General features: G+C 47.2%; 1 protein-coding gene across 1 annotated transcript in view; it reads left to right on the top strand.

The window, feature by feature from the left end:
* Positions 1–26,408, top strand: part of RNF220 (ring finger protein 220) — a 222,369-nt gene extending 195,961 nt beyond the window's left edge. Inside the window, exons 12-14 of the mRNA XM_026853902.1 lie at positions 12,290–12,398; positions 13,543–13,617; positions 23,243–26,408. Coding sequence (XP_026709703.1) covers positions 12,290–12,398; positions 13,543–13,617; positions 23,243–23,314 — 256 coding nt within the window. The 3' untranslated portion in view covers positions 23,315–26,408. The remainder of the gene's footprint in view (positions 1–12,289; positions 12,399–13,542; positions 13,618–23,242) is intronic.
* Positions 26,409–27,092: the final 684 nt, after the last annotated feature.

Raw genomic sequence — 27,092 nt, 5'->3', positions numbered from 1 at the left:
GCTGTGCCAGGTCATCAATGGCTTGGACAGGTTGACCTCATCTGCGTTGTGTTGAACTTTAGATGGCAGCCACAGGTAATGAGAGACATGGTGCTGGTCCCAGCCCTCCTTCACAGCCACAACAGGTCCTTGGTAGCTCGGTCATGTTTCTCACCATTGACCTCATCTGAACTTCAGATGCCAGCCACAGGTAATGAGAGAGATGGCACTGGTCCCACCTCTCCTTCCCAGCACTGCAGAGTGTCTCAGCCTTGCTGAGCTTTTCTGATCTTGACAATGTGAGGTGTCTAGGAGACACCCTGGGGTACTGAAGGCTCATGGGGAGAGATATAGGAGCATCGCACCAGCTTGAGCTCTGCCTGTCTGCTGAAGACCTCCAGCCAAAGCCTGTCTTTACCTTGACTCAAGATGCAGCTTTGCTCAGAGAGAGCAGCAGGTTCCTAATTGCCCAGGCATCCTCCCCAACTCCTCCACCAGCGGCGTACTCTCAGCCGAAGCACTGTCGTGCATGGAGAGCAGCAAAAAGCACCTTCTCCGCAAAAAGTCTTCCTCCCCCTCCCTCCCAAGATGCCGCCTGCAAGGGTCTGGTGCCATTTTGAAACCGAGGTTCCCCGGGGTTAAAAGCCAGCATCTTAATTCAGAGTGCCAATGTTCAATTTTGCTTTCTGCCACCAGACTAGATTGCAGGCCAGCGAGAGAGTCTGGGTTAGTGGCCCACTGGGTCACCTCCCATTTGTTTTCCTCAATTTTGTGTTGTCATAAATTCATTCCAGCCCGTTGTGGTTGATCAGTTTATCTCCGCCGGGGCAGGGAGCGCTGCGAGCATGATATATGGCACAGAGCATTGTAGCCAGCCTCTCCATGAATCACTCCAGCTGTTTGGTGTCAGCCCCAAAGCAAACAGGACCCGGCCGCTGAGCGTTGACTACGATGAGCTCAGTATGGGAAGAGACATGACGTATGAATGTTTATTTAATAATTCTCTAATATTTCCAGTGGAGTGTGGCTGTGCCTTCTGGGGGGGGTGGAAGACGGGGGGAGGTTGAAGAGGGAAACTCTAATCTGTTGGGGTGGGTCATAAATCAGGCAGACAACATCATTAATCAGGGATGGGACAGAAGTGGAAGGAGGTGGGACTGGAGCTGCCATCCTCAGTGGGAAGGGGGCTGTGCTCTTTTTTTTCGTAAAACAAATCTTGTTTCTGATTCCTCTTGGCCCCAGCCGCGCTGCCCGCATAATAGCAAACCCAGACACAAGGCTGTTTAAGTGAGTATGCTACCTCTGCTATAAACCTTGCAATACGAGCCTGCCAAGCATTAAATCCCTTTATAATTATCTTCTTTATATAACACTTCATGCTTATCACGCTTCATTGGATGAGACGCTCGTTGGGTTAAAAAGAGGGGTTTAGAGACAAAAAGCAATTGTATTTGTTTTATTTTTCCTGTCTCCTCTTTCCTCCCCTTCCCCCCCACCTCTTCCCAGTCCAGCTGTTCTGAAACTATCAGTTCCAGAGGGACTCTGGCATGGCAGCCCAGGAAGGAGCATCAGTTAAAATGAAACAAAGTTTAGGATGGGGTTCTTGTGCCAAGTCTGGTTCTTGAGTCAAGTGTGTGGGAGCAGTTGGGGCAGTAGCAGTGACTGTCACAGGGACCCAGTTCCCAGGCAGACGGGTGGAGACAGGAGCAGAGTGAGTGTGAAGCCAGAGGATTAGCAGAGGCCTGAAAGGGAAGGAGCCGCACTTAATCTGGTGTGTCAGAGGGAAACAGAAGCTGTTGTGAATTCACACCAGAGCATAATCGCTCCCCAGCCCTTCTCCATAGCGTCACACCATTAATAGGCTTTGGTGGGAGACAAGAAGTCATATAGCAAAGATAGAATTAAAAAATTAACTTGACTCATAAATGAACTAACCCTTTGTGCTCTGCTAAGAGAGAGCATGGTGCTCCTGGTGAGTCCAGTCCTTGATCAGCCCATGTAAACTTTAGACAGGATCCAGGAAGCTGAACTGAAGCGTGGGATTGTCAAAGCCAGGCTGAGAAAGTGCTGCTGGGCTGTGCTGCTTGTGTCCAGATTTTTATCTCTATTACAATATAGTTCTTCTTTCAGTAATTTAGTAGTATATGGTATGAGCTTGTTACGTGTACTGGTGTTCAGTATTGAAAGGGTGCACAAGTAGATGCTTCATTTCTTTATGAAGTGAGGCTTTGGCATTACTTCATCCTCTAGGTTATGGCATTGGAGAGCAGTGCGCTGGGCTGTTTCTTTATTCTGCTCCCTCTTTTAACTGTTTGGTAGAAGTTGTGTGTGCCAATAATGGTCTCAAACGTTATTACCACTGCATCAACTGAAATTGTATCAAGTGCCATGGTTCATCACAGGCTAGTGGTTAACGAAGCTCAGCGAGGCAGGCTGACTGTACCAGCTCAGACCTGGGGGGGAAGGCGCTATCTGTTTAGTACTGCAGTGTCCAAAGGTTTGTTCTAACTCTTACACCTTGGGGCAGTTTTCTGTAGATGTTGACATCTTTGTATAGGGAGGACTCTTAAGTCTGTTGAACCTGTAATGCTTTAGAGCTGAAGCATCTGCAAAACCAAAGTGGCTGCCAGCTTTGGGGGCAGTAGCGTTCCTGTCTCATAACTGGTGCAAACCTCAGGAAGGAATTTCATTCCTATGTTGGGGGCACAGTTTAGGTATCTTGCCATTCGTGTGTCTTCCCCTGCCCCTTTTTTCTTTTTTTTTCTTTTTTTTTTTTTCTTAGTTTCAGAAATGCTGTTAACTTTAATTTGTGGAGTTGCTTCCTGGGAATGAAAAATCGATGGGGGGCTATCGCAGTGTGAAATTCGACTGTCACTATTGAGCTATAGAGTTAGCAAGATGTCTTAGAAGGTAAAAAATAAATCGTGGCCCAGCAAGTGCTCAGCTGTGCTATTTCAAAGGGGATATGAGGCTGATGGTCCGTTAGAGGGTACTTCAGTTAGATGGATGATGATTCCCTGTGAAATATTGGAGTTATTCCATAGGTAAGAGAAACTTTAGCTTATAAAACACAAACAGGTCCCTTCTATCAGACGAATTCTGCACTTAGATGTGTGAGCAGTTTGTCAGAGAGAGGACTTGTCCCTAAAATTAGCCTGTGGTGTTTAACAACATCTCTGATGGAGCATTGTAGGTCCTGCTGTGTTCCTTCTGAAAATATTTTGAGGATGTGACTGTTTATTCACATCCCTTACCAACGCTGCAAGAATTAAGAGGCAGGGACAGATTTATTTTTTTTTAGTAAATGTTTGTATGGTGCCCAGATGCTCTCAAGAGAAAATTAACAGTTATTTTTACATAGGCTCCGTTCCCTGTTTGGATGGAAATGTTCCTTTGAAGAGCAGAAAAGGGATCATGTTGTGCCCCATCCGCTGCCAGTTTGCTGTTGCTCTCATGCATCTGTTGAAGGGCAGCCCTGGCTGCACAGGCTGGCTGCGTGCTGGTGTTAATAGGGCTACTGCTTTCTTTGGCACTTACTGACTATTGTGGCAGGACTCGGTAAGTGTTTGTGCTGTGCCAGCTGCTGTATGATAACAAGATGATTGTAATTACAGCTCTTGCTAGGTTATGCATTTCTTAGACTATAGTTAGTAAAGTAAACATATGAAATAGTACCCCAAAAAAATCCAGTTTGTATTACTTCTTACTAAACCGTGTCTGGGACAACTGTACAGTCTTTAATTATTTCTCTTACACTTGCATGCACAGTTGCAATACCGCTGAGGGGAGCTTACTACTGCAAGAAGGAGTTCTAAGCCACATTTAGTTGGAGCTTCTTCCCAAAGAATTTAATGACAGAAGAATTCATTGTGCTTTCATATCTCCTCTGCCTCTGTAACGCAGAACCCAGCACTGACTTTACAGACACAGTGTAATAGCAAGTAATGTAATTAACATCGTTTAATATCTGTGCTGTTTTTTGCCCTCACTGCAGTTACAATGCTTGTCCTAAACTTACTCACTTCCCATCACTGCAGGCATTTCATCCTGTTTCTTCATTCACTACTTCTTTACTCCTTTTTGACAGTTTCTATCTGCAGAAAGCTGCTGTTTCCCACTCAGTTGCATAAGTGTTCCTGCTTTTCCCTCAGCCAGCTCATGACCTGTTCTTCCTCTGCATTGCTGGTTTTCTTTTCCAGCTCTGGGACCACAGTTGGCTGTGTGATACTAATGTGCTGTGGCCTCCTTTAATAGCCTCATGTTTCTTTTTGAAGGCATGATTACCTTAAATGATGCTAATTCTGATCCTTTCTTTCCCCGTAAAGGAAACAGCAACAGTGTAAAAGTTCTAGGGCAGCAGCAGGAGTTGTAGGAAGCTGTCCAGAGGATGTGTTATCGCGCTGCCCTTGTGTACCTCCAATCAGTGATCATGAATGGAAGTTCTGGAAAGCATATCACCTCCACAGTAAAGCCCTTAAAAGGCTACAGATTAATCCAAGGCCTGCTGTAGTAGCATAGATATTTCCTGTTTATTTCGGCTGTTTGGATGCAGGCCATGGGAATAGAATGCATTTCATTGTGCACAGAGGCTGGACGCAAGATTCGGCTGCATGTCCAACCTTCTGAACACCTTTCAGCCCTAGGAATTTGCTATTCCTCTTTCACTTCAGGGATATTTCATAATTTTGTGCCCTGATCGTCCAACCAAAGCTACCAGTAATCCCAGATCACCTCCGGGCCACAGTAAGATGATGGGTTACAGCTGCCATAAGTCTTCCAGTAGAAAAATATACCTGCCTAGCTATATATGGAGCTTGGTCATAATCCAAACATGTTTACTTGTGCATGGAGGCAAGTTTCAGTAGGCTGGAACCTCTAACCCCTGTGCCTCAGCAGGGAGAGGGTCTGCATTTTCCATTTCTACTGCCTGCATTTTGTGGCCCTGCCTTGTATTAAAATAGAGACCATGATTCACCCTCACAGATCTGTTAGGAATATAGTTAGGGTCACCAGGATGAAGGGATACGTTTTAAAAGTGAACTCGTATATTAACATGTTAGATGTGCAGTTATTTCCATTTTGGAACTTTGTTTAGTGAATCATTTTCTAATTCAGCCTGTGCTGCCTCAACAAAACCTTGTTGCAGCAAAATACTTTCCTGTAGCACGGCTTTTTTCCTTTATCGCCAAAGCTGCTTCAGTAAAGCAATGGGATTGCATTTATTTTCTCTTTGGAACGGGGGACATAGTCTCTAAATCGAAATCAGAATGACCCATGCATTCTTTCTCCCAGATTTCGTGTCGAACCATAATTGCTCAAATGGCACATTTAAAATTTTGGCGCAAGCTCAGACTTTCACTAGCCGCCTTTTTAAATCAGTCCCAGTGGCCAGTGGATACTGCGTAGCCCTACAAATGCATCTAAACATGCTGACTCCGAGGCTCCTTCTATTCTGAATGATCAGCGGTGCCATCTGTCTCTGTTTTGATTGGGGCTGGGCACATGTGTCTCAGTGAAACACGGGCCAAAAAAGAGATAGAAAGAGCCAGCGCCTGAATTTACTTCCCGCTTCTGTAAAGACATTGTTGGGTTCTGTGTTACAGAGGCGGAGGAGATCTGAAAGCATAATGAATTCTTCTGTCATTAAATTCTTCAGGGAATCTTTACCCAAGTCCCTACTAAATGCGGCTTAAAACGCCTCCTTGCAGCGGTAAGCTCCCCTCAGTGGTATTGCGACGATGCATGCAAGTGTAAGAGAAATAATTCCTCTGTGGGGAAAAAAAGAGACAACATTTTTGGTTTGCATCAAGATGAAATTAGTCAGAAGCAAACTCTGAATTTGGCAAGCAGATGCTGGTATTAACAAGTTGTGCAAGCAAGTATAAAATAGAGGCGCTTGTGACTGAGAGCGCCTCGGCATCGTGTGTGTGTGTGTGCCCTTGCATGCACCCCGCTCCAAATTCACAACTTAGAACACGGAAATTAGAATGGGGAACATTGCATTATTCATAACTTGGCAACCATAAGCCAGGGCACTTTGCCAAAATAAACTATTCTCTATAATTACAGGTGAAGCAACATTCTTTAATATCTTACAATACAAAAACATACATTAATCAAGGAAAGAGGGCGCTTTTTTTTCCTAGAGGACAATAAATTAGCATCCTTGCCAATTTCCTCAATACATGTGACAATGTTTTACAGGATTATAAGTCAGCCTTTTTAAAGGAGGTTAGTCTAATAACAAATAAACCAAATAAATGAGATTTTTAGCTAAATAAAGGGGAAGCCAGCCCCTGAAACATTCATGTCTTGCCAGAAGATTTGCTTTTAGCACTGGCAGTCTTACAGATTGAGGGTCTAAACTTCACTTGGTGTGATTTGACTCGGCTCTACTGCAAACAGCTTTGCTGGGCAGTTTTCTGCTGCTAGGGATCTGGCCCCTTCTGCTGTAGCCAGCTCATCTAGTAAAATAAAATCACAGTGCAGCGTGCCAGTCCGGTAGCCCGCATGTTCTGGGGTGATTCACAGTCAATCTGCCACCAGCGCCTGACACTGGACTCCTTTCAGAATTTAACATACTGAAAATGCTTGAGCTGTGTCTGTTTCCTTTTAAAGCCACCTGTGACTTTTCTTTTTAAAATCTTACTTATCAGTTTAAGTGTTTTGCTTGTTAGTAACAAACTTTTTTTTTCAGCTTTTTTATGTTCTTGCACTTCAACTGCAAAAGGCCTTTTTGTCTGTATCTCTCCCACTGACTTCAGTAGCGCTCAACTACATTTGCCAAAATAAACTCCCCGTATTGTTAGCTATGGCACTTGCTGCATGTGATGCTTGCTAAATTGAAAGAGGGAGCAGATTCTTTCACCAGGTTGAAAAGAGGAATAGTTCTTGTCCCATAAAACTTAGGGTTGGTTTTAGTTAGTGTTTGAAACTCAGGTAGCAAGGGAGTTTTGTTGAAGACAATGTATGAGTGAGAGCCAAGTCAGCATCAACGTGCTTTTGAAGTTGGGGCTACCAGTGTCACAGCAGCTATGCACAGCGTGTTACAGGCTATTAAAACATGGACTTTTCTCTGAAAAAGTTGCCCTCTCACCCAAACATAAATTGGCTAGGAGAGAAGGCTTGCAATTAAATGATTGTGCACTGGTGTTGGGGTCATTTTTTGGATCATTTTATCAAGTGTTAAAGATTTGTGCCCCACAAAGTGAGGACTGCAGTAGGCTTTCTCTTCTGCAGTATTGTAGTGGTTATGATAATTGTCAACTGGGGCCATGGTTGGATATGGCCAGGAGCAATTTCTCTGCTTCTGGAATCTTAGTTTAGCTTGCCTTCAAAGCATCGACCAGTCTGTTTCTAATATTTATGATATGTAAGCTGCTAGCGACCTGACCTCTGCCCCTGGTGCAGGGAAAGAGCATGTGTGTTCTGCTGGGATCAGGTTCTCCGCCTCGGACAAGGGAAGATAAAGGCTTTGTTTAAAAATAAAGACATCACTCTCGGGTTTGTCAGTGGTACTGTACATTTTCCCCTCTGGCACTCTCTGTTTACAGGCATACGAAAGCAAAAATAAGTGTATGAGAAAGAGAAAAGGAGGTCAGAATATCAAGTGTCAAAAGTAGCCCATGAAATTTTATTGGTGGTGCATTTAATCAGCGCTAAGCGTTTTTTACAAGGTACATACAAACAGTGGAATTGTAAAAATTTATGGAATGCTGTGTACAGTGTGGCCATTTATGAAGAAAGGAAAATTTATATCCAGTTGAAATAAACCAAAGGGGAATGTTTTATGGAGACTCTTCAACATCAAGTGAGATCTGGGTAAGGGGAGAATGGGGTATTTGCAGGGGCTTTTACTGATCTTTGAGGGGGTTTTCTGCTTCTTCAATAGCTAACTAACAGGTTTGCATCTTCCTGTGACTCTCAAATAGGCTGGAGGCTGTGATAGTATGGTGTTTTGGTTCTTTCTGTACAATGGAAAAGAAACACAAGTGAACAGCTGCTACTGGTGTCTCTGGTACGGGGCTCTCACTCTTGGGCTTGTTCCAGTCCAACAGTTTCTTGAGCAGCCCTTAATATCCAGCTGGGAAGGGTTAACTGAAGCCAATGACTTTGGCATCAGCATTTTTTTGTTTCCTTTTTGGTCCAGTATTTTGTTGATGATAAAGCACAGACTTAGTCAATTGAGAGATTCCAGGGCTGCAGAATCAGAGATAATTTAATTAACGGAATTGCTTGTGATTGCCCACTGGGACAGCGGGTAGGAATTGCTCGATTTAATTTGGAGAAACAAAGATCACATGCATGCTAATGTTTAACAAATAACCAGTGTTTGGTTTAAAGTTTTTTTACAAAGAGGGAGCAGCTGATTCCCAGGGGGAGATTTCCCAGGAGGCGATTGCTGAGTGGTGGCTCAAAGATACGGATAGGGCTTCTTTCCTCCTCCACAGTATTTTTGCGACTGTCTTTTGGCTTTTTACCTGAATGAAGCAAGGATTTGCTCAGAGGAAGAAAGTTAGTTCTTATTTTCAGTGCTCAGGGGAAAATGCTATGAACAGTAGAAAGACACGTGTTGGGCACAAAGACTGGAAACTATCATATGCTGTCTGCTCAGTCTCATAGTATTGCTCCCTGGTACCCAGCATCCTCAACTGTGACTGCCAAGCTGTTGAAGAGTTAACCACAATATCCAGAGAGAAGTGCAGAACCAAGTTTTGTCCGTGAGGAGCCCTCCCTTCATGTTCTTGCTCAACATTTTTACTCAGGCTCCCCTGTTTGTGACATAGATCCAGAGTGAGTAGAGCGCGGATGTGCCCTCTTGATACGTCCTCAGTCAGGGAAGACAATTCAGGTATCAGTGAGGCCGCTGGCACCTGCTGGAGAAGCACCAGCACTGAGGCTCAAGGTGTTGCTCTTGGCAGCAGTTATGCTCAGCAGATCTCTCTGGAGGCTGATAAATGACATTATCCAAACACGTCAAATTAGAGCACTGAGGCGCAAAATTGTTAAAAAGAGTCCGTCTACATCCAGCATGAGGTCAGGGCAAAGCAGGGAGAGCAGGGCTGTGGAAGCCACTTCCTTCTTCCCTGTATTTCCCTTTGCCTCCCTTGGCAGGGTAACTTGTACACAGCCTTACCCTGTCCATGGAGCTTGGCTTTCTGACCCTCGCCCCACCCTGCCATTACCCCGTAAAAATACAGCTCAAGCTGCTCCCAGCTGTGTCCGGGCAAGCGCACACGAGGTGTGCACACAAGAGGGAAGCCTGAGGGAGTTCCCAAGAGGAAGAGTTGCTCCTAAGCGATGCTTATCTTTAGGATACAAGCAGCAGGTTGACGGTAAAATGTCACTAAATGGAATGGCATGTGTCCCAAGTGTGCTGGCCACCACGGGAGCCAGACACATGGGAAGTGACTCTTGTCTTTATTCCATCCCTGGAGGTAGTTCCAGTTTCCTTTATTTACTAATGTTCTCCCTATTTCCCTTGACCTCATTTCCTCCAGCTTTTCGGAAGCAACCATGCAATTATCGCTCACTTTGGGTTGACCCTTGGCCACCACGTCCCTGGTTGCTGCTGTTCCAAGAGGCTTTCCTGAAATCTCAAGTGCAAAATACTCACTTGTGGCCAAAGCCTCTCTCCTGTGAGACAGGAGCTGCATCTTCAGCGCTACGCTGTGCCTTGGGATTTGTCCTGAGCGCACACTTGGCAGGGATAGCGTGGACTTTAAAGTCTGTCACATCTGAGCTTTGATCAGCGCTGGGAGATATCGCAGTGACTAACGCTCCCTCTCTTACCAATGCACCCCAGTCTTGTTAATAAATGTATATTTAACAATGTCTGGAGCGTATGAAGTGATAATAACTAAATCAATACCTCCCACATTGATTGTCCAGGATCCCTACAGCGTGACGCACGCAGCGGTGCGGTAATTTTCCAGCTAACTAGCACCCTGATCTACAGCCCTCCTATTGATTGGCCATTGTATCAGGCAGCCTCTGAGCATTATTGCTTATACCTCTATTCAGCCTCCTTTTCTGATTCATTCGTTTATTACTGGACAGGTGCGATTATCTCAGAGACTTTCCGAAATTGGCCGATGGGGGTCAGCCATTTAGACTTCTATAAACAAACCATTTTCTATCTCCTCTAGTTGTTGCAGTGGCAAATTTTTCCTTTTCAAGCTCTGACTGTTATTGGGCTGGGACTGGGGATGAATTGGCCTTTGCTTGGATCTGCTCAAGGAATCAGCTTTTCCCTTTCCTTGCTGAGCTGCCCATCAGAAGAGGATGGGATAGCTCCACAGATAGTAATAGGAGAATTTAGCAGGGGTTGAGGTTCTGCTTGCCACTGCTTTGGGCAGGATCCACACTCGCTGCCTTTACACCTCCAGTGCCCTTATGCATGCGGGAAGGAGGAATGATTCCAGAAAGTCAAATTCAGCTGAGCCTTCATCCAGCACCAGCTTGTTGATGCCTTCCCAGACTGGAAAGGAAACAATTTTCTCATCCAACAATAATCTTCAACCTATAAATGATTCTGTTTCTTCCTTGGACAAAACATTTCTAGACTTTGGAAACACTAACAACTCTTCCTTAAGGGTGAGAGCCCAAGCTGGGATAAGAAAATAATTTATGCCATTGAGCAGGATCAGGTGGGTGTTTCACAGCAGGATGCACTATCTCCCACTGAAACTCTTTCATTTTGCTCCAAAGAATATTTATTGATGCCAAGACTTGAATCCACAGTGTCCCCGTCCCCAGGCAGTCCTCACCCACCAGGCTATCATGGGACGTGTATTTCTTTGCCTTTTTTTTTTCAGTTTTAAAATTGTTACCATTTCCTAGCAACTGTCATTTGCAATAAATCTCTGATAAAGATCTCTCCTTGGTTAGCTCCTGTAGAGCGTGTCTGATCTGTACAAAGGTAGGACTGAAGTTGGAGGTGCTTTATAACACTGGTACTTAACCATATGCACTCCTGCAGCTCCAGTTTCTTCTGAAGTGTCATAATTAGAAAAATCACTCAAGATCTTTTCGACTCGCTCTGTTTCAGAGCCTTGGGAAAAGCCAGCAGAATCACCTCATGGGATGCAACTCAGGTGCTCCCTTCATGCTGGTGACAAGTGACTAATGCACAGAGGAACAAGTGTGTGTGTGCTGCAGGAATGCTTAGATTGCAACTCACTTTATGGGTTGTAGTAATTCCACTGAACCCATGTTTTAGTCACTTGTTGATGAATTGTCCTCAAAAGGGTTAGAACACATAGTTGCCACTGATGGTTGGTGCATCTTCTGCGATTCTTCAGGTTCTTCTGAGCTAGAGTCTGCTTGGACAGGCCTGAAATTCACTGACATACATGAGAATTGCTGCTTTATTTTGGTTTTTTGCAAGAGCGAAAGCCTTAATGTCAACAAAATACTCTAAACCTTTTCTGGGGAATGCTTGAGGGCCCCTCCCTACGTCTGCACTGTGTAGAAATCAGATTTTGCAGCATGCTGGAGTGACACATCCTTGTCGGTAATGCTCCCTGCATCTCATTTGCTAAGCATTGCTGTCTGCCCTTGCTTTTAGGTTGGCGAGTTTCTCTTTTCACCAGCCTTGCAGAACCATGAAAATACACTTTCCTGCCCTCAGCACAGCACCTCTGTGACAAAAGAGATAATGCTGCCCATCAAAAGTGACCCTAGGAAATGGGAAAGCAGAGATTGTAAAGCTGCTTTTATAGCTACCCTGTTGGCACGGTGTCCATTGCTTTTGGTTTCTTCTTTTTTTTCAGCATTAGAACCCAAACAGCTAGGGGTTTCTCGTATAAAAGCGTTGTGCTGATCCTGTATAATGAGCTGATTCTGTGTTTCACAAGGTTGATGGCTAGCAAAGACCTCCATTCTCTAAGGGGAACAGCAGCTTCTCTTGCCCACAGAAGTTCTCTCTCACCAGTTTTAGAGCAACATAGAAAACTTTGCCCAAAGCATTTGGTCCTCAGGAATCTCTTAAGGGAGACAAGAAAAGAGGCAGAAAACAAAAAAACAGACCAAAAAAAAAAAAACCCGTTCTTCAAATGTCCATGTCTTGCAGAAACTTGCTATATGTGAAGCTGGCAACCCCAGCCTCATTGTGTTCTGTTGTGATGTGTTTGGAAGTGTTTAGTAGGACACTTCAGAGAATGGGCTTTTCAGGAATCCTTAATCCCAAATTGGGTGTATTAGTTCAAATGCTGCCATTTCCTGTGCGGTACCTGTTGTGGGATCCTTTTTCCCCAAAACTCTTAATCTTGTGTGCTCAGTGATGCTCACTCTCCATCATCTTTTTCAGAATTACAGAAGACTCTGCAGTGACAACATTTGAAGCGTTAAAGGCTCGTGTCCGTGAGTTAGAAAGGCAGCTTTCCCGTGGGGACCGCTATAAATGTCTCATTTGCATGGTGAGTAGCACTCCACTTGTGGTAATGAATCAGAAATACCTTGGTATCTTTGCTGAGAAGGGAAGAAGCTTTTCTTCTTTTTTGGATGGAGTGGGGGAACTTATCTTTGTCCCTGTACACCAATTAGACTTCCAAGTGAAGATGTTAGGTCTTTTAGCAGTTGAAATTTTTGTACACATTCTGTTGTTTCACTGGTATTTGTAGCTGCCCATCTGTATCAGGGGCAAGAAAGCCCCAACTTCAAAAGACTTTCAGCCTCCCTATTGAAAATTACCAGATACCAGCGTTCTCTTCCTGTATGTGCAGATTTATATACACAGGAGAGAGCAGAATCTGTGATCTGAGCCCCACCATATGATTTGGGAACAGAAACGTTGCCTGAGCATTTAAAAGTTGTTGAGGTCCTGCTTGCTCTGTAGTGATGCTATGGCCTTCTTAAAGAAGGGCAGCAGCTCCCTCTGATGGTCTGAGCCTGCAAAGCTTTGCGTTTCCTGTTGAGTTTTTATTCTACTAATAGCAGGAGAAAATTCTGCTTGGCAGAGGGCTCCTTCTGCAACTTCAGCTTGATGCATGGTGCTTTCTCTCCCAGCTCATGAGTTGTAGGTATGGGAGTGCGGTCCCCCTCTCTCACCCCACAGAAGGACAACAGCTTGCTGCTGATTTCCAGAGGTTTATTAGCAATGCTGGGAAGTACTCAAGAGAAGGCATGTGGGCTGAAATAGCAGCATTCTTGGGATGTAGTTAAGCAGTTCCTGCAGAGCTAAGTGTTGTGATAAGGGTTAATCTTACCCTGTCACTGGTTTTTATATGATCTGGTGACCCTTCTGATGAGAATAATGGCAGGTGGCTACAGCAACTTCAGATGCTCTTGTGATAACTGTGCTGAGCCAGGTCACCACTTGAGTGGATTATGGGCTTCCAACAGGAGTTCTGGGAAGCCAGAAAAATGGTCTGCAGGAGACTTTCTGCCTCTACTGCACAAACATTACAAAAATACAAACTTACATATTATGCAAGCTTATGATTTTTTTAATACAAAATACAAGGCAATGTTACCCACGGAGAAAGGTGTTGTGATGGGATTGAGAGTGGAGAATCAGTTGATCCCTGCTGTGGAAATGACCTGTCTGCTTCTTCTCCTCAGGACTCCTACACAATGCCCTTGACTTCCATTCAGTGCTGGCATGTGCACTGTGAAGAATGCTGGCTGCGGACTCTGGTGAGGCTCTTGGCTACTTTCTTGTTGATTTACAGGCTTTTTCCTCACTTCTGACATAGGGAAAGTGCTTTTTGCTTTATTTTAAACAGTCTGAGTGCTGTGCATGCAGACTTCCCAAGCCTTACTGTTTAACATCCCACTCTAGCTTTGACTTGAGGCAGTTTCATTTGAATCATCATGACCAAAGTGCAGTCCTGCCCCCTTGCTTGCTCCACTGCTGCTGTGGGGACAGCCATTGCTCATGTAAGAGCTCTGTGCCAAAGACAGCCTTGCCTTACACTAATTTCCTGTGGGGCATCCATGCAGAGAGGTAAAGCTGTGAGAATGGAGGCCAAATCCACTGAGATTTCATGGAATGGGTAGCTTCTGAGAAACCTAATATTCCCCTGAAGCAAAGGGAATCATCTTCAGGATAGAGGATATGGAAGGGAGCTTTTATGAATATGAATATTAATCTGTATTTTTGAGATTACTTGAAATAGCACTGTGCAGTTTTCAAGCATATGCCATTCTGTTTGGTAGACTTGGGGACTACCTTGAACATTGAATAGGCAACCTAGTGCAGTAGTAATTTATACATGTATTGAAGGACATCGGGTTAAAATTTAAGGTGTTATTACATAAAGTGTTTTCCTTTCCTGTGTTAAAACTGTGGGCTTTATAATCAGCCTTTAATGTCCCCTGTGCAGCTGATTTTCAAGCTTTCATTTTGCCCAGGTTGGGGAATGGAAAACAGTCAGTTGTGCTTTCTAGTTTTCCTGTTAGCAAGATGATACAGTGTTGAGTTGCAAAAAATGTAAGGGAATGCCACTCCTAAAAACTGTTCCTGTAAGGCATTACAAAATCTACTTTATAGAACACGTTGTGTGCTTGGAATTACGATTAAGCTGATCATGCTCCTTTAAATCCTGCCTTTTAAAAGTCTTGTCCAAGAAAAGTTACCAGGATGGTGAAGTGCCTGTGGGCTTGAGTACTAATAGCAACTCAATAACTTGGCTATCCCTTGGGCTGTATTTTACAGCTCTTCAGCTACACCCCGTCACTATTTAGATTATACAAGCTTTTGTAAACATTTTAGCAGCATGTTATAAAAGACACATATGTGGGTACGTAGCTGTGAGGTGTTTGGATGAATGTGTGCTTTGCCACCTTTGCTAAGTGAAGAGTAATCTTCGCTTCAGCAGTACTACAAGCAGAGGATAAAACACTAATTTCTTTTTTGTTTTCTTCATTCTCAAGTCTTTGTCCTCTCCTCTTCCCAGCAGCCTCAAGTTACGTTCTAAATCTGTGGCACCAATTTCAGGCTGTCCTTAGGCTCAGCAGCAACTTGGGTCACCTTCAGTCAAGCCCTTTTGTTTCATGTACAGCGGTCATGGCTGTTTGTGAGAATGAGGCAACCCCACTCCAGGTGCTGCGGGGTTAGCATTTACCCTTGCTGAGGGGCAACCATCTCCCTGCTAGAATTCCGTGAGGAAGGTGGAGTGGAGCTGTCTGTGTGCTATCCACACATGGCTCTTCTGCCAGCCAGGCAGGCAGGATGGGAATAGTCCAGCAAGACATCGTATTAGGACTTGGCACTTGCAGAGGGGAAGCAATTAATAAGTGGCTACTCATGTGTTCCCCAGTCCTAGCCTCTCCCTGCAGCCCCCAATTTATTAAACCAGGCCTTTTCACAAGGCATGCTTGCACTCCCTCTCCCGTCTCAAAAAAATCTCCCAGCCTGTGTTCGCATGTTTCTAATGTAACCATTAAAATGTAGCCCGAAGACAGCAATAAAAACCCTGGAACGCCTTGGTGCTTTTGTGTCTTGATCAAAGTCAATGTGTGTAATCTCGTTAAGACTGCCCTCCTTCCCCCCTCCTTTTTTATGAATTTAATGGCATACAGCAGCTGGGCTCAGTGTTTAATGCTCACCAACCTGCATTGTTCTAATTAAGGTATCTCCTTTTATTTCGGGCACAAAAGAGACTCTTGTTTTTTTTAACAAGCGAGGAGCTGTGGGATAGTGTGTGTAATAATCGCTGCTGTTACCTTTCCCTGGGTATAAAGCTGGCTCCCCAGTGGGGGCAGGAGGAGGGAGCCTGCGCGTGCAGCACACATGGAAAGACTTGGCTGGGGAAGAGGGGCAACATTTTTCTTCTGTTGTGCAATAAACAATTTGTTGGAGTTAATAGGAGTTGGGGCGGACGGGTTGTGTCGGGCTTCCGGCCCCTTTTGAACATTCTGGAGATCTGCCATCCCTGCTGGTGAAAAGTCCCCTTTCCCCTCTGCGCCTGTGGTTTATATGCCCAGCCGAGATCTAATATTAAATTAGAGTGAGTGTGTCTGAAAGAGAGAGGGAGGACCATGTATTGAACAAGGCCCTGGAACTGAAGGCTCAGAGTGCCTGGGAGCACTTCTAAACCTCTGCAGGGTATTGAAGACAGGGTGAAATCTGATGTTCACATCTGTCTGTGGACCAGAGGAGGTGAAGTGGTTTTTAAAAAGGTTTAAGGTTTAAACATTTTCTACGATACAGTGCTACGATGAACTGAGCATTTCTAGTATCCTCTGACTTCCATCGTGTCTAGAGCACTGATGAAGATTGGATCTTTAAAGCACTTAGGCTTTCTGAATATATAGTTTTTGCACTTTTGGCTCCTTATGTCCAATTCCAAATTATAACTGTTCTGTTTCTAAGGGAGAGGGGGAGACATTTTTAACCACCGACTCTACAAATGGTTGCTGGCTCTCTCACTTAGGTACCATTATACTAGAGCTCAGTGCATCAAACTGGCTCCAAGTTCTGGAGATGAAACATTCACCAGAGCAGACTCCATTTCTGTCTCCTGTTGTCGTGTTGGATTAACGTGAAGGAAAGACTGGGGTCAGAGAAAGATACCCTGGAGAAAGCTTAAGACAACCAAGATCATGGTTCTTGCTGAGTTGGCCCTGAGGCGCTGGCTAATAGAAGCTGCTTAATTAGACATCCCTCCTTAGGATGGCCATGGAGAAAGGGGGGAACCATCCCTTCACCCAGCATCAGGATGTGATGAGTGGTTTTCTCTCCTTCCACTTGCTGTGTGAGCACAGACAGTTCTGCCTGAGGGCTGTGGTCCTGGTGCCACAGGCTAAAGGTGTGCGGTACGCTGCATACGCTGTGGGCAGCTCTGTGGTTGTAGGCACAACAGGAATGGAGGCAGGGGAGAGGAGTACAAAAATGGGTTGCTTGAGGCCATGTGATCATGTCTGGGCTCCCAGGAAATCATATGAGCTGTTTTGTCAGCTGTGTCTGCTGGCTGGTTTTGTACTGTTGTGTCAGACCACACCAGTGAGCTTGCTGCTCCCTACTTGCCAGTTGTCTGGGGTACTCAACACAGTGATGTTTTTCATTCCTCCACCCTGCACGCAGAGACCTAGTTGATGTCTTCAGGTTACACAGAAACTGGGACACAAGCCTGGAGTGATTTCCCTGTGATCCCTTTTAGAAACCCCTGAAAACACGTGCAGGTTCTTCAGAGACAGGAGAGGAAATGGTGTTGCAGGAGGGAGGCTTAGCCTGGGCAGCAGGAGGTGGGGTTCATTTCCCTGAGTGTTGACCATCCTCACGGCAGCTGTCCATCCACAGCTGGTTGTTGGACTTCAGCCCTGAGTCACTGGGTGATGCGGGCGGGATGCATCTCCCGCTGAAAGAGGTTTGTCTGCCCCTTCTCTATCCTTCCCCATTAACCAAGAGGGACCCTATAGCTACTAGCGGGTGAGATTCAGATTTTCCTTCTCTGGGAAGAATGCTATGATGGTGGAGATTGGCATGCTGCTGGCAGTGCTTTGCTGAGGAGGTTTGGAGGTTTGTGAGAACAGGTTTGGTGTGTGTCCCATCAGTTGTAATTCAGATTGAGGTGATCTTGCTGGGGTTGAGTTCTTGATGTCCCTCTGAGCTGTAGTTCTGTGATCTCCCAAACCCTGGTATCCTTCCTCATGAAGTAAATGAAGTTAAAAGCTAAGTCAGGCTGTTGTTTGCCAGTGATGGAGCTGTTGGTGGGTGCAGGCATGCAGGGGCTGAAAGAGAGCAGGTTTATTTGAGCAGGCACAGTATGAGCCAGATCCAGCATTTCCTACGTGTATTTGCTGACCTCAGGCTTGTGCTTGCCTGTCTTGAGCTTATTTGAAAATTACTACTGCAAGAGCAGGAAAAAATCACTTCTAAAAAGCCTTCTTCATCACAGAATATGCTTCCAGGGGATCTATCAATAGATATGTATGCTCTGCAGCTGACACATTTATATCTTTGGTAGATTACACTATTGCGTTCTTAGCTTTGATGCTTTTTCTGGTCTGCAATACCGTATATCCATGTGGGGTGGAGCATTTCTGTAAGAAACAGCACAGATACAGAGCAGTCCTTCTGGGCGATTCCGTAGTGCTTCCAGCAATATAGGGATCTCCTGAGTTAACAGCTGCATGGAGGATGCTACACTTGATCCTTCATGATGTTCCTGTCAGCCATGAGGTTGTCCAATTATTCATTAACATTAGTTAAACTAAACATATTAGTTTTGGCCTCTAATAATGTGTAGGGGTGAGCTCCACTCTTTGAGGAGGCTCTATGAAAAAGGTTGCTCTCCTGGTCGCTTTAACCCCACTGCCTGACAACGAGAGGTACCCCACAACGACAGTGGTGAACAGCTGCTTCTCTGGGAATCAGCATTTGCAGAGAAGAAGCTACCACTTCGTGTGGAGGCATGGGTGGGAGACGGGACTGTTGCCTTGGTTGAGAATTGGATCTTGGAGTTTGCATCCGCCCCTGGCAGAAGCTGGCTCTTGCTTCAGGTCTCTCCTGTCATCTCTCTACTTTGATTTTCCTTCCTATAAAATAGGCAAGCTTTGAGCCCAGGTTTGATGGTGGCACTGCATAGGCAAAGTTGCTCTGTGTGTGTGTGTCTTTATTCTCTGTGTCTGGTAGCATATTCTGCTTGGAAATTGCCCGGTTTTAGACCCACAGGACAGCAGGAAGGGCCTAAATCCTTCCTTTGGAGTGTTCTTGCTTTAGCCAATTTATAGCAGACGTCACGCCATTTTTTTTTAAGAGGCAACTTTAAGACAAAATACTCCAGTCCTTCCTGGCACCGTGTGAGCCCTAACGACTTCTCAACATCTCGGCTCTCGTTAATGTATTTTTCAAACTACTACCCCAAGTGATTAGCCTGTATTGTGGATCAATCACTTGCCAAATTTTAATTAAGAAAGGAGGAGAAAAAATAAACTCCATCCTGGTTCCAGCCCCTTTTCTTTGCTTTGTAACAGCCCTGGAGCAAACTTCTTGCAGCAGAGTTTTATAAACCCCTCAAAACTGGGGTTTATAATGGAAAAGCTGAGGTGGCCTTTACTCTAGCACACGCAGCTATAACACATCAAGGCTTTTCCATGAAGCTATGATGAAAGGAGCAGAAGGACCTGGAAAAAAAAGAAAGAAAGAAATGGCCGACAGGTGGGACTTATTATTCCACAGCATTTTTATTTCAAGGGAAAAGTTTAGTAACCCCAGCTGGCAGGTGAGCAGTGGGGGAGCAAACGCTTTTTCATTGTGCCTGTGCCAGCATGTGTGTGTGTACAAGCTTATGTGCCTCTCTACAAGAGAGGAGAGCTTAAATGCTAGTGCCAATAAATGTACACCTACACCAAAAAGTGAGATGTAAGGAACAAGGTTCTAAGCAATTTCAATCTAAACCAAAAAAATTCAAGAGTAAGTTCTGAGTGTAACACGCATACTTATGTGTGCAGAGGATGACAGTTTTATTTTAAAATAAAGAAGGAAAGAAAAAGGCTTCCCCAAGGGTCCAAAGTCATTATTTTTGCTTGAACTGTTTAATACCAAGTATAAGTACTGGGGAGACCCAGAGACCTGGGCCCAGCACGCCACGTGCAGTCAGCCTGCACAGCGTTCAGGCCAGGCTGCTGAAGGTCTCTGGGATGCTGTTGTTCCCTCCAATGTACCTGGGCTTCAGAGCTCAAGATGAGCTCACCTGCAGGTGAAGTAACATCCACCGCTGCCCTAATTCAATCTGCAGTCGTGTAGCTTTTGCACAGAATGGGCCAACTACATGTGGTTGAGTTCTGCCTTCTGACATGGTCAAAAACTTGGCCCTGGCTGCCCATGTGCAGCTCAGCCTTAGGTGGGGAGAATGGATCCCCCTAAAGCCATCAGCATGTGGTGCAGAAAGTAGATCTCCAGGACAGAGATCCTGGCGTCTGGCAGGATAAATCCATGCATCTTCCTGTTCCCTGTGGTGTGAAGGAATTGCATACCTGACCTTGCTTCTCCACTGAAGAGAGAAGCAAGGCCGCAATCAGTTTAGCCAGGCTTGTTCTGTCGTCCTGTGGGCTGAGTGCGGAGGACTTGTGCTTATAGCAAGCATCTGCACAGCCTTGGGAAAGACTTGGGCAGGGTGGCTTTCTGGGCATCTGTCCTTCCAAAATTTCCCACATTGAGCTGTCTAGTCCGTGTTAGTGATGCTGCCCTTGCTAAGGGTCACACACATCTGCTTGCAGCTGTCTCAGTCCACCTCCAAATCCCAGAACGGAGCACAAGGTGCAAGACAGTGAGATGGCAGCAGCTGAGGTTTGCTTTTAGCAAAAGTGAACTTGAAGGGGTTCAGTGTTCTTCCCCTCCCACCTGCAGCCAAACACCTCCAACTTCAGCAGAGCTAGAAGAAAATAACTGTTGAAATGCTGTTCAGCACTGCACAGGAGCACTGAGGAGTAGGGGGACATGGTTTTAGGTGGCAGCAAGCACTTTCCTTCATCCTTTGTCCGAGACTGAAGGCAGGCTGAGGCATTTGATGGGTCAGGGGACTGCTCTTGCAGAAGGTACCTCTCCCTGGTGCATTGTCCAGAGAGGTAGAAGCTCCAGCTACTTGGTTGGATGTTTTTCTGCCTCATGCCAATAAGCTGTGCCTGACTTGGGAAAGAGAGCGTAGACACAGATGTGTGCAGTAGTCACATCTGGAATGCCTTAAAGTCCCCATGCACACTTCTGCTTGTCTGGGCATACAGGAAAGCTCAAATGGGCAGCTGCCAGCTGCTGCACCTTTGATAACACACTGTGAGTTAATCCTTCAGCACCTCCCTGCCACTTCCTATGGGACCCTTCAGCTACCAAGAAGATGCCAAAAGGCCAACCAGATGCAACAGGCACCTCTGAGGACCAGAGAACTTCATGGTGATGCAGGCCTGACCAGGGACTCTATTGAAACAGGCTGGTTTGTGGCATTTGCATCCAGATTAGTGAGCCACCCCCCTTGGCAGTGCTGCTATGTAGCCCAGCCCACAAGGGGTTTAAAGGTGGCAGAAGGGGTAGATGTTTGAATTTTTTTCTCCTACCTGTTGTAGCTGCTGCAGGAAGTTTCTACTGGGATGTGCAGGGTTAGAACTTGCCTTTTTCTATTGCTGGAGATCCAAACCTCTGGTCTTGAGCACAAGCAAAGGGGTGTTCGTATAAACAGGCTCTGTTAAAGTCCAGTGCAGTCAGTCTTTGATTTCATCAGGGTTTGAAGCCTTTCCTTCCAGTTGTGGTTTGTGCTTGCTCTTCCCAGAACCCAGCATGCCGAGTCCACTCAGTGAAGACTGGTGCATGGGGCTGCCCAGTGCATTGCACAGGCACAGTGAGATGGTCCCTGCCCCAGAACACTGAAAATCTAAACAGACACAGTAGTTAGAGAGGGGGTAAGATAGGTCCCAGACAGCTAGAAGGATGTGCCCACGGGCATCAGCAGCAGAGCTAGGTGCACCATCCACACCACCAGTGCTCTGTCCCACTGCCAGTCTCACCCTAAGAGTGATGTCCAAGGTGTCCATTATGTGTTTCGTTCAACTCTAGTTCAAGAGGACTTTGTGTGTGGCTGTTTTAGATCTCGGGTGCAGTGTCCATGGTTCCCACTTGTGTTGGGGCAGCAGCTTAGCTGCTGGCAGCAAGGGGTATCCAATGGGAGCCTGGTTGCTCAGAATTCCAAAGCTCAGGGAACAGCAAGCATGTAAAGTCCATGTCCGCCAGGAATAATGTGCACTGGGAGCAGGGAGGGGACTGGTTTGAGGCTGGTCTGTGGGGGCTTTTTGATAGTACTTAATACTGCAGAGCAAACATGACTTGCACCTCTTTGGAGCTGCACCCTTCTGAATTACTTGCACCCATGTAAATTCTCTGTACCTGGGATTCTCTCTTCAACATCCTTATTCCAAGGAGCTTCCAGGGGAGAAAGCCCTGTCCTGTTTTTGGAGGCGTTGTCACAGAGCAGAGAGGACCTTTCCTAAGCGTGCTTGCCTTCTGTCAGCAGCAGTGCCAGCTCCTCTGCTAGGGATGTCCCCAGGTGCAGGTAGCAGTACCGAAGCAGTGTAGCAGGTCACGGTCCTGCCCTGCCACTCAGTCTTCATCCTGCAAGCTGCCACACTTGCTGCTGCAGGTACTGAAGGTACCTGCTAAGGTAGAGCAGCAGCACCACTGAACCAAAAGGCTTCAGTTCTGCCAGCAAGCCCTCATGCAAGCCAGCAGGCTCTCACACGGCATGTTGCATCCCTGTCAGCTCACTTGTCACGCCGAGCACTGGGCGTTAGCTGATGGAAGGGCCTGTCTGACACCAGTGAGCAAAACTCGGGGTGCTCAGACAGAGCCTGTGCTCACTTCTGTGTGTTGGGGGGTTGTGTTGAGGCTGTGGCTGGTGTTGAAAGCCAGGGCATCCCAATTTCCTTCACTACTGGTGCTGTAGATGGGAGGCTGCCTCGCAGCAGAGCCATCGTTCTGTCATTTTTCCCATCAACTGTCTGTCACATCTGCCAATCTAATGATGACTGGCTTATGTTGACCCCGATTCTGAGGCTTATTAACACCCTCTTGCTGTCAGGCTTGGTGACAGATGGCACATCAGCCCGTTTTATTTCATGTAGCGTTCACGTCAGCTGCCCATTACCTCGCCCCAGCTCACATCAGTTTGCTGGTTTCAGCTCACCTTGGCAGAACAGACTTGCCTCCGCAGCGTCTCTGTGAGCTGGGGAGGGGACAGCATGGGGATTTTCCTTCATTCCAGCAGCTCTGGGGCTTTTTGCAGGATGGGCAAGGTAGTCCCCTGGCATGCTCTCCTGAAAAGGGTGATCTAACCCTGCCATGAACCAGTTCAGTCATCCCAGCTGAAAATTGCACTTGTTCCAACTGGGTTGGTTTTCTGCCTGCTCAGTGACCTGAACTGGCTCAGCGAGGGAAGCAGAAAGGAGCAGATCAGCCTGGTGGGCAGCGGTGACATCACAGCAGGACAGGGTACTTGGGCCGATCTGTCTGCAAAGTGGAGCTGTTGAGTTTGGTGACAGAGCTTGGCTCTGGGTGTCAGCCTCCTGCAGAGCTCCTCCCTGCCCAGCTGCCTCATGCCAGGGACTGGAGTAGGACAAGGAGCTTGCAGGGTAGGCAAGAAAGGTGCTGGGATCCCCCTTCTCACAGCTTGTGCCTTGTTGGGAGGGCATGGCCCTGCCTGGAGGGAAAGGGGGGTGGCCTTGCTCCCCCTGCTTCTGTGCTGCTCCCACTGGGATCCCAGGCCAAGGACAGGGTCGTGTGGGTTGTCCTTCTTCATGCTCTCACGCTGTTCATCTCGTCTGCCGGTTGCAGGGTGCCAAGAAGCTCTGTCCCCAGTGTAACACCATCACGTCTCCCGGAGACCTTCGGCGCATCTACTTATGAAGGACCCAGCGGGAGGGCGGGACCCAGCTACTCGGCTCAGCTCATCACACCAAGGGGAAGAAGAACGACAGCAACAAAAAAAAGACGTTTTAAAATTTAAAGGAGAAACAAACCAGAGACTCCAGACATGGACTCAAGGATACAGGAGCAGTGGGGAGCCTCGGCTCCCAGGTCCCGCATGTTGAGACCTCCTTCAGCATCTGCAGCGGGCAAAACCAAACCCTTTGTTGTGAAGTCCCCTTTTTTAAAACCAGTATTCCCCATCCACCTGTTCCCTGGAGCTGGCTTTACATCGCGGATGGCTCATGAGCCCTCCTTTGGACTGTGTTGTTGACCACTCTGCCCCCAGGAGACTGGGGAAGGGACCCTTGACAGAAAGATGTTAAATAACCTGTAACTTGTGTTCTTTGTTCAGTTTTTTTGTTTTGTTTTTATTTTGGTTTGGTTTTTGGTTTGGTTCTGTTTCGGTTTTTTGTGGTGTTCTAGTGATAAAAAAAAGGTTTAAAGAAAAAAAAAACACACCCAGGCAGAAATGAAGCACATGTAATATAGATTATATATGTTTACAATGTTGTGTATAAATGGGATAGACTCAAACATTACATACTAATAAGTTTCCCTTTCTTTTTTTTGGGTTGTATTTTTTTTAAAGAAGAAAAAAATGAACAGAGAACATTAAACCCATATTTTTCTTGGTTCAGCAAAGTTTTGGCATTAAAGTCATTAGTTTAAAAAAAGTATATATATACATATATATAATATAAATGGTTTAATGTTCTGTGGTGTATATTTCCTCATTCAGATATGAAGTTAACAGCTTTTAGTAATGGCTGTAGCATTGCCCATAACTTACAGAACTTATGGGGAGTAGAGGAGGTGGATTTTTGTCATTAGTTGTAGCTAATGGGGCTATTTATAATAGAATCGTTATCCCCGGAAAGACACGGCTTTTAACTCCTCGCCGGGGGACCGGGCAGGGCGGGGGGATCTGGCTCAGCCCCCTTTGCCTTTCCCAGCTGGGGAAGGGGCAAACGGTGCGGAGCTGGAGGGAGGCAGCCTGCCAGGGCCCTGCCCTCTCGCCCGGCCAGGAGTGCCTGCTCGAGGGTCCGGCTGAGCCCCTCCTGCCTCCTCCAAGACCACAGCCCCTTCCCCTCCCCTGCCTGGATTTGCTTTCCTCCCCTCTGGCAGCGTTCACTGGCTGAGGATGCCCGAGCTGCTGCCAGTGCCCACTGCTGAGGCAGGACAGCAGGGACATGGAGGGCACGGGGAGGGGTGGCAGGGGACAGGGTGGCCCTGTTGTGGTGGCTTTGCCTGGAGAGGCTCGGCCAGTTCCCTCGCTGGCTGCAGCGGGCCCCGGCGCTGCCCGGCAGACACACAAGCCCTGCAGAGCCAGCCCTGCCCAGCTCCCGCTCACCCGGAGCCTGCGTTTGGCAAAAGAGGTTTTGGTGCTAGGGCAGAGAGCCAGGCCAGCCCTGCCTGGTCCCCGTGGCCACCTCCAGGGCTTGACTGCAGGCTGTGGCAAGCAGAGAGGCTTCCAGTCAGAGCCAGAGGTTCCCGGCAGCCCCAGCTTCTTCCACGCAGTCCTTCATGCTTGTCCCTCTCTTCCATATCCTCAGCCTTAACCAAAGCTGCCATCCAGCCTGTTATTTTGTTGATTTTTTTTTTTTTATTTTCAGGACCCAAGAAACAGATACTGATCCATTTCCCAAGGCAAACACACGCCCCATGTGCTGACTTCTCCCAGCCCCACGCAGGGCAGCCCTGTCTCGGCTCCCCGGGCAGGCGCAGGGTGCCAGCTCCCCAAAACCAGAAGACAGAGATGGGGAAGCTCATCTCCCCCTGCTCCTGAAGGGTCTTTCCAAGCAGATCCCACTTGGCAGCACAACATGGCAGGTGCATTTTAAGATAGTCTGGAAACAACAGTGGACGAGGGGTTTGGAGCTGGGACCCTGGTGCCACTGGGCTACCAGGGTGATCCTGGAGAGGGAAGGGCTGGGGAGGTAGGAGGCCTTGGGGTCACTGTCCCTTTGCCACTGCTCTGCCCTGAGCATGATGCTGTTTTGCAGGGGGCAGCTGCTGTCCTTGACATCTCCTGAGTGATCTCAGAAGGATCCCACTGCACAAGAAAAAAAAAAAAAAAATAAGAGTTGTATTTTATGTATTTTATAAGCATCTTGGCAAAAAATGACAATTCTTAATTGAGAGTTTCCCAGGTCGCCAAGCTTGTAGCAGTGTGGTGGCCTTTGAGACCAAGAGAGCTGCAGCTTCCCCTGCTCAGGGGCACAACCCTGCAGAGCTCCTGGGGACCAGAGGAGGCCGAGGCACTTCCAGAGGGTCCTGCCTCCCCGGGCGGGGGGAGATGCGGGCAGGGGAAGGGGCCACAGCAGTGGGCTGTCACTGCTGGGTAAACCTCCCGCCAGCACCACTCAGGCAGGGAAAGGGCAGACATGCAGAACTTGGGTCTGGGTTTGTAAGTGGGGGGGCGCATGGCTGGGCTATGAGCAACACCCAGCCGGGGCTGCGGTGCCTGGGTGCCAGTGCTGAGGTCTCGGAGACGGATTTGGAGAGGGTACAGTGTGTGGGTGTGAGAGGCAGCAGGAAGGGGGAAGAGGGCAGGACACCCCCACTCCAGCCCTTCCTTGGAAATAGGCCCTGGGAGGGAGCCAGGCTTTTTGGCAGGTGTTGTGGACCAGCCATGTGCTCTATGTACGTATGTGTAAAACCACATGTTAACTAGTCATTGGTTCTTTGTTTTGGGGTTTTATTTTTTGTTTATTTTTTTGTTTTAATTGTAAAGCCATCCCCTGTTTTCAAGGGGGGGGGGCTGCAGGGGGAAGGCTGGGGAGAGAGGTATCCCGGTTTGTAACAGGCATCCGCTGCTTCCCCTCTTCTGTAATGAATTTAAATGATTTTAAAAAAAAAAAAAAATAATGAAATATCGGAATTAACCTATCTTTGCCCAAAGAATCCCAGTTGCACAAAGCGATATTCTGGTGTGTCGATGATTGTGTGTCAGTGTATATTATACAAAGAGGTACTTGTCACTCCCGTTTGTAAACTACATTTGACATTAATTAAACAAGTATAAATCTTCTCGGGCGCTTTCCGCCTTTCTGTGTTTCCCTTCACAGGCCAGAGGCAGCAGAAGAGGCATCCCCGCCCCCCCCTGCCACATGCTGCAGCCCCTGGATGTGGGTAATGTCCCAAAGGGGAGCCCTGGTCTTGTTATTTGGGGTGCAGGGACAGATGCAGGGACAGATGCATCTCTGCCCCACCACGGATGGGGTCTCCCCAACTTGCCCCCCCCCCCGGTAGAGCCAGGAAGGCAGGGCGAAGGGCACTCCTCAGGGGACACCCCCATAATGAAGTCTCATCGGCTGCATTAGTTGGGGGTAGGAGGCGTCCAGCCCCAACAGATCTATACGTCCTGCATTAGGGGCCACCAGCACAGTATAGGGTTACCCCCAACAACAGGGACTGGGAGGCTGTTGGGGTTGGGGGGGGGGGTAGAGGTCGGGTTCCCCCCGGCATGGGGCTGGCGCCGATGCTTTTGGTTTACAAACATTTTGCAGACGGGTCGATGGGGTGTTTTCAAACCCCTCCCCATGGCTGCGACCCCAGGGAAAGGGTGCTGGGGGGTCCCCAGGATGGAGGGGGCAGGGGTCAGCAGGGATGTCAGGGACCTCTTCCCATCTGCTGCGGCAAGGACGGGGAAAGGGGTGGATTTGGCTGGTTTGTTGGCTGGCAGGGAGCAGCAGAACATCCCAGCCACTCTCCA

This window comes from Athene cunicularia, assembly GCF_003259725.1.
Source record: "Athene cunicularia isolate RWA chromosome 8 unlocalized genomic scaffold, athCun1 chr8_part1, whole genome shotgun sequence".
Lineage (NCBI taxonomy): Eukaryota > Metazoa > Chordata > Aves > Strigiformes > Strigidae > Athene > Athene cunicularia.
This window is presented reverse-complemented; position numbering and strand designations above follow the sequence as displayed.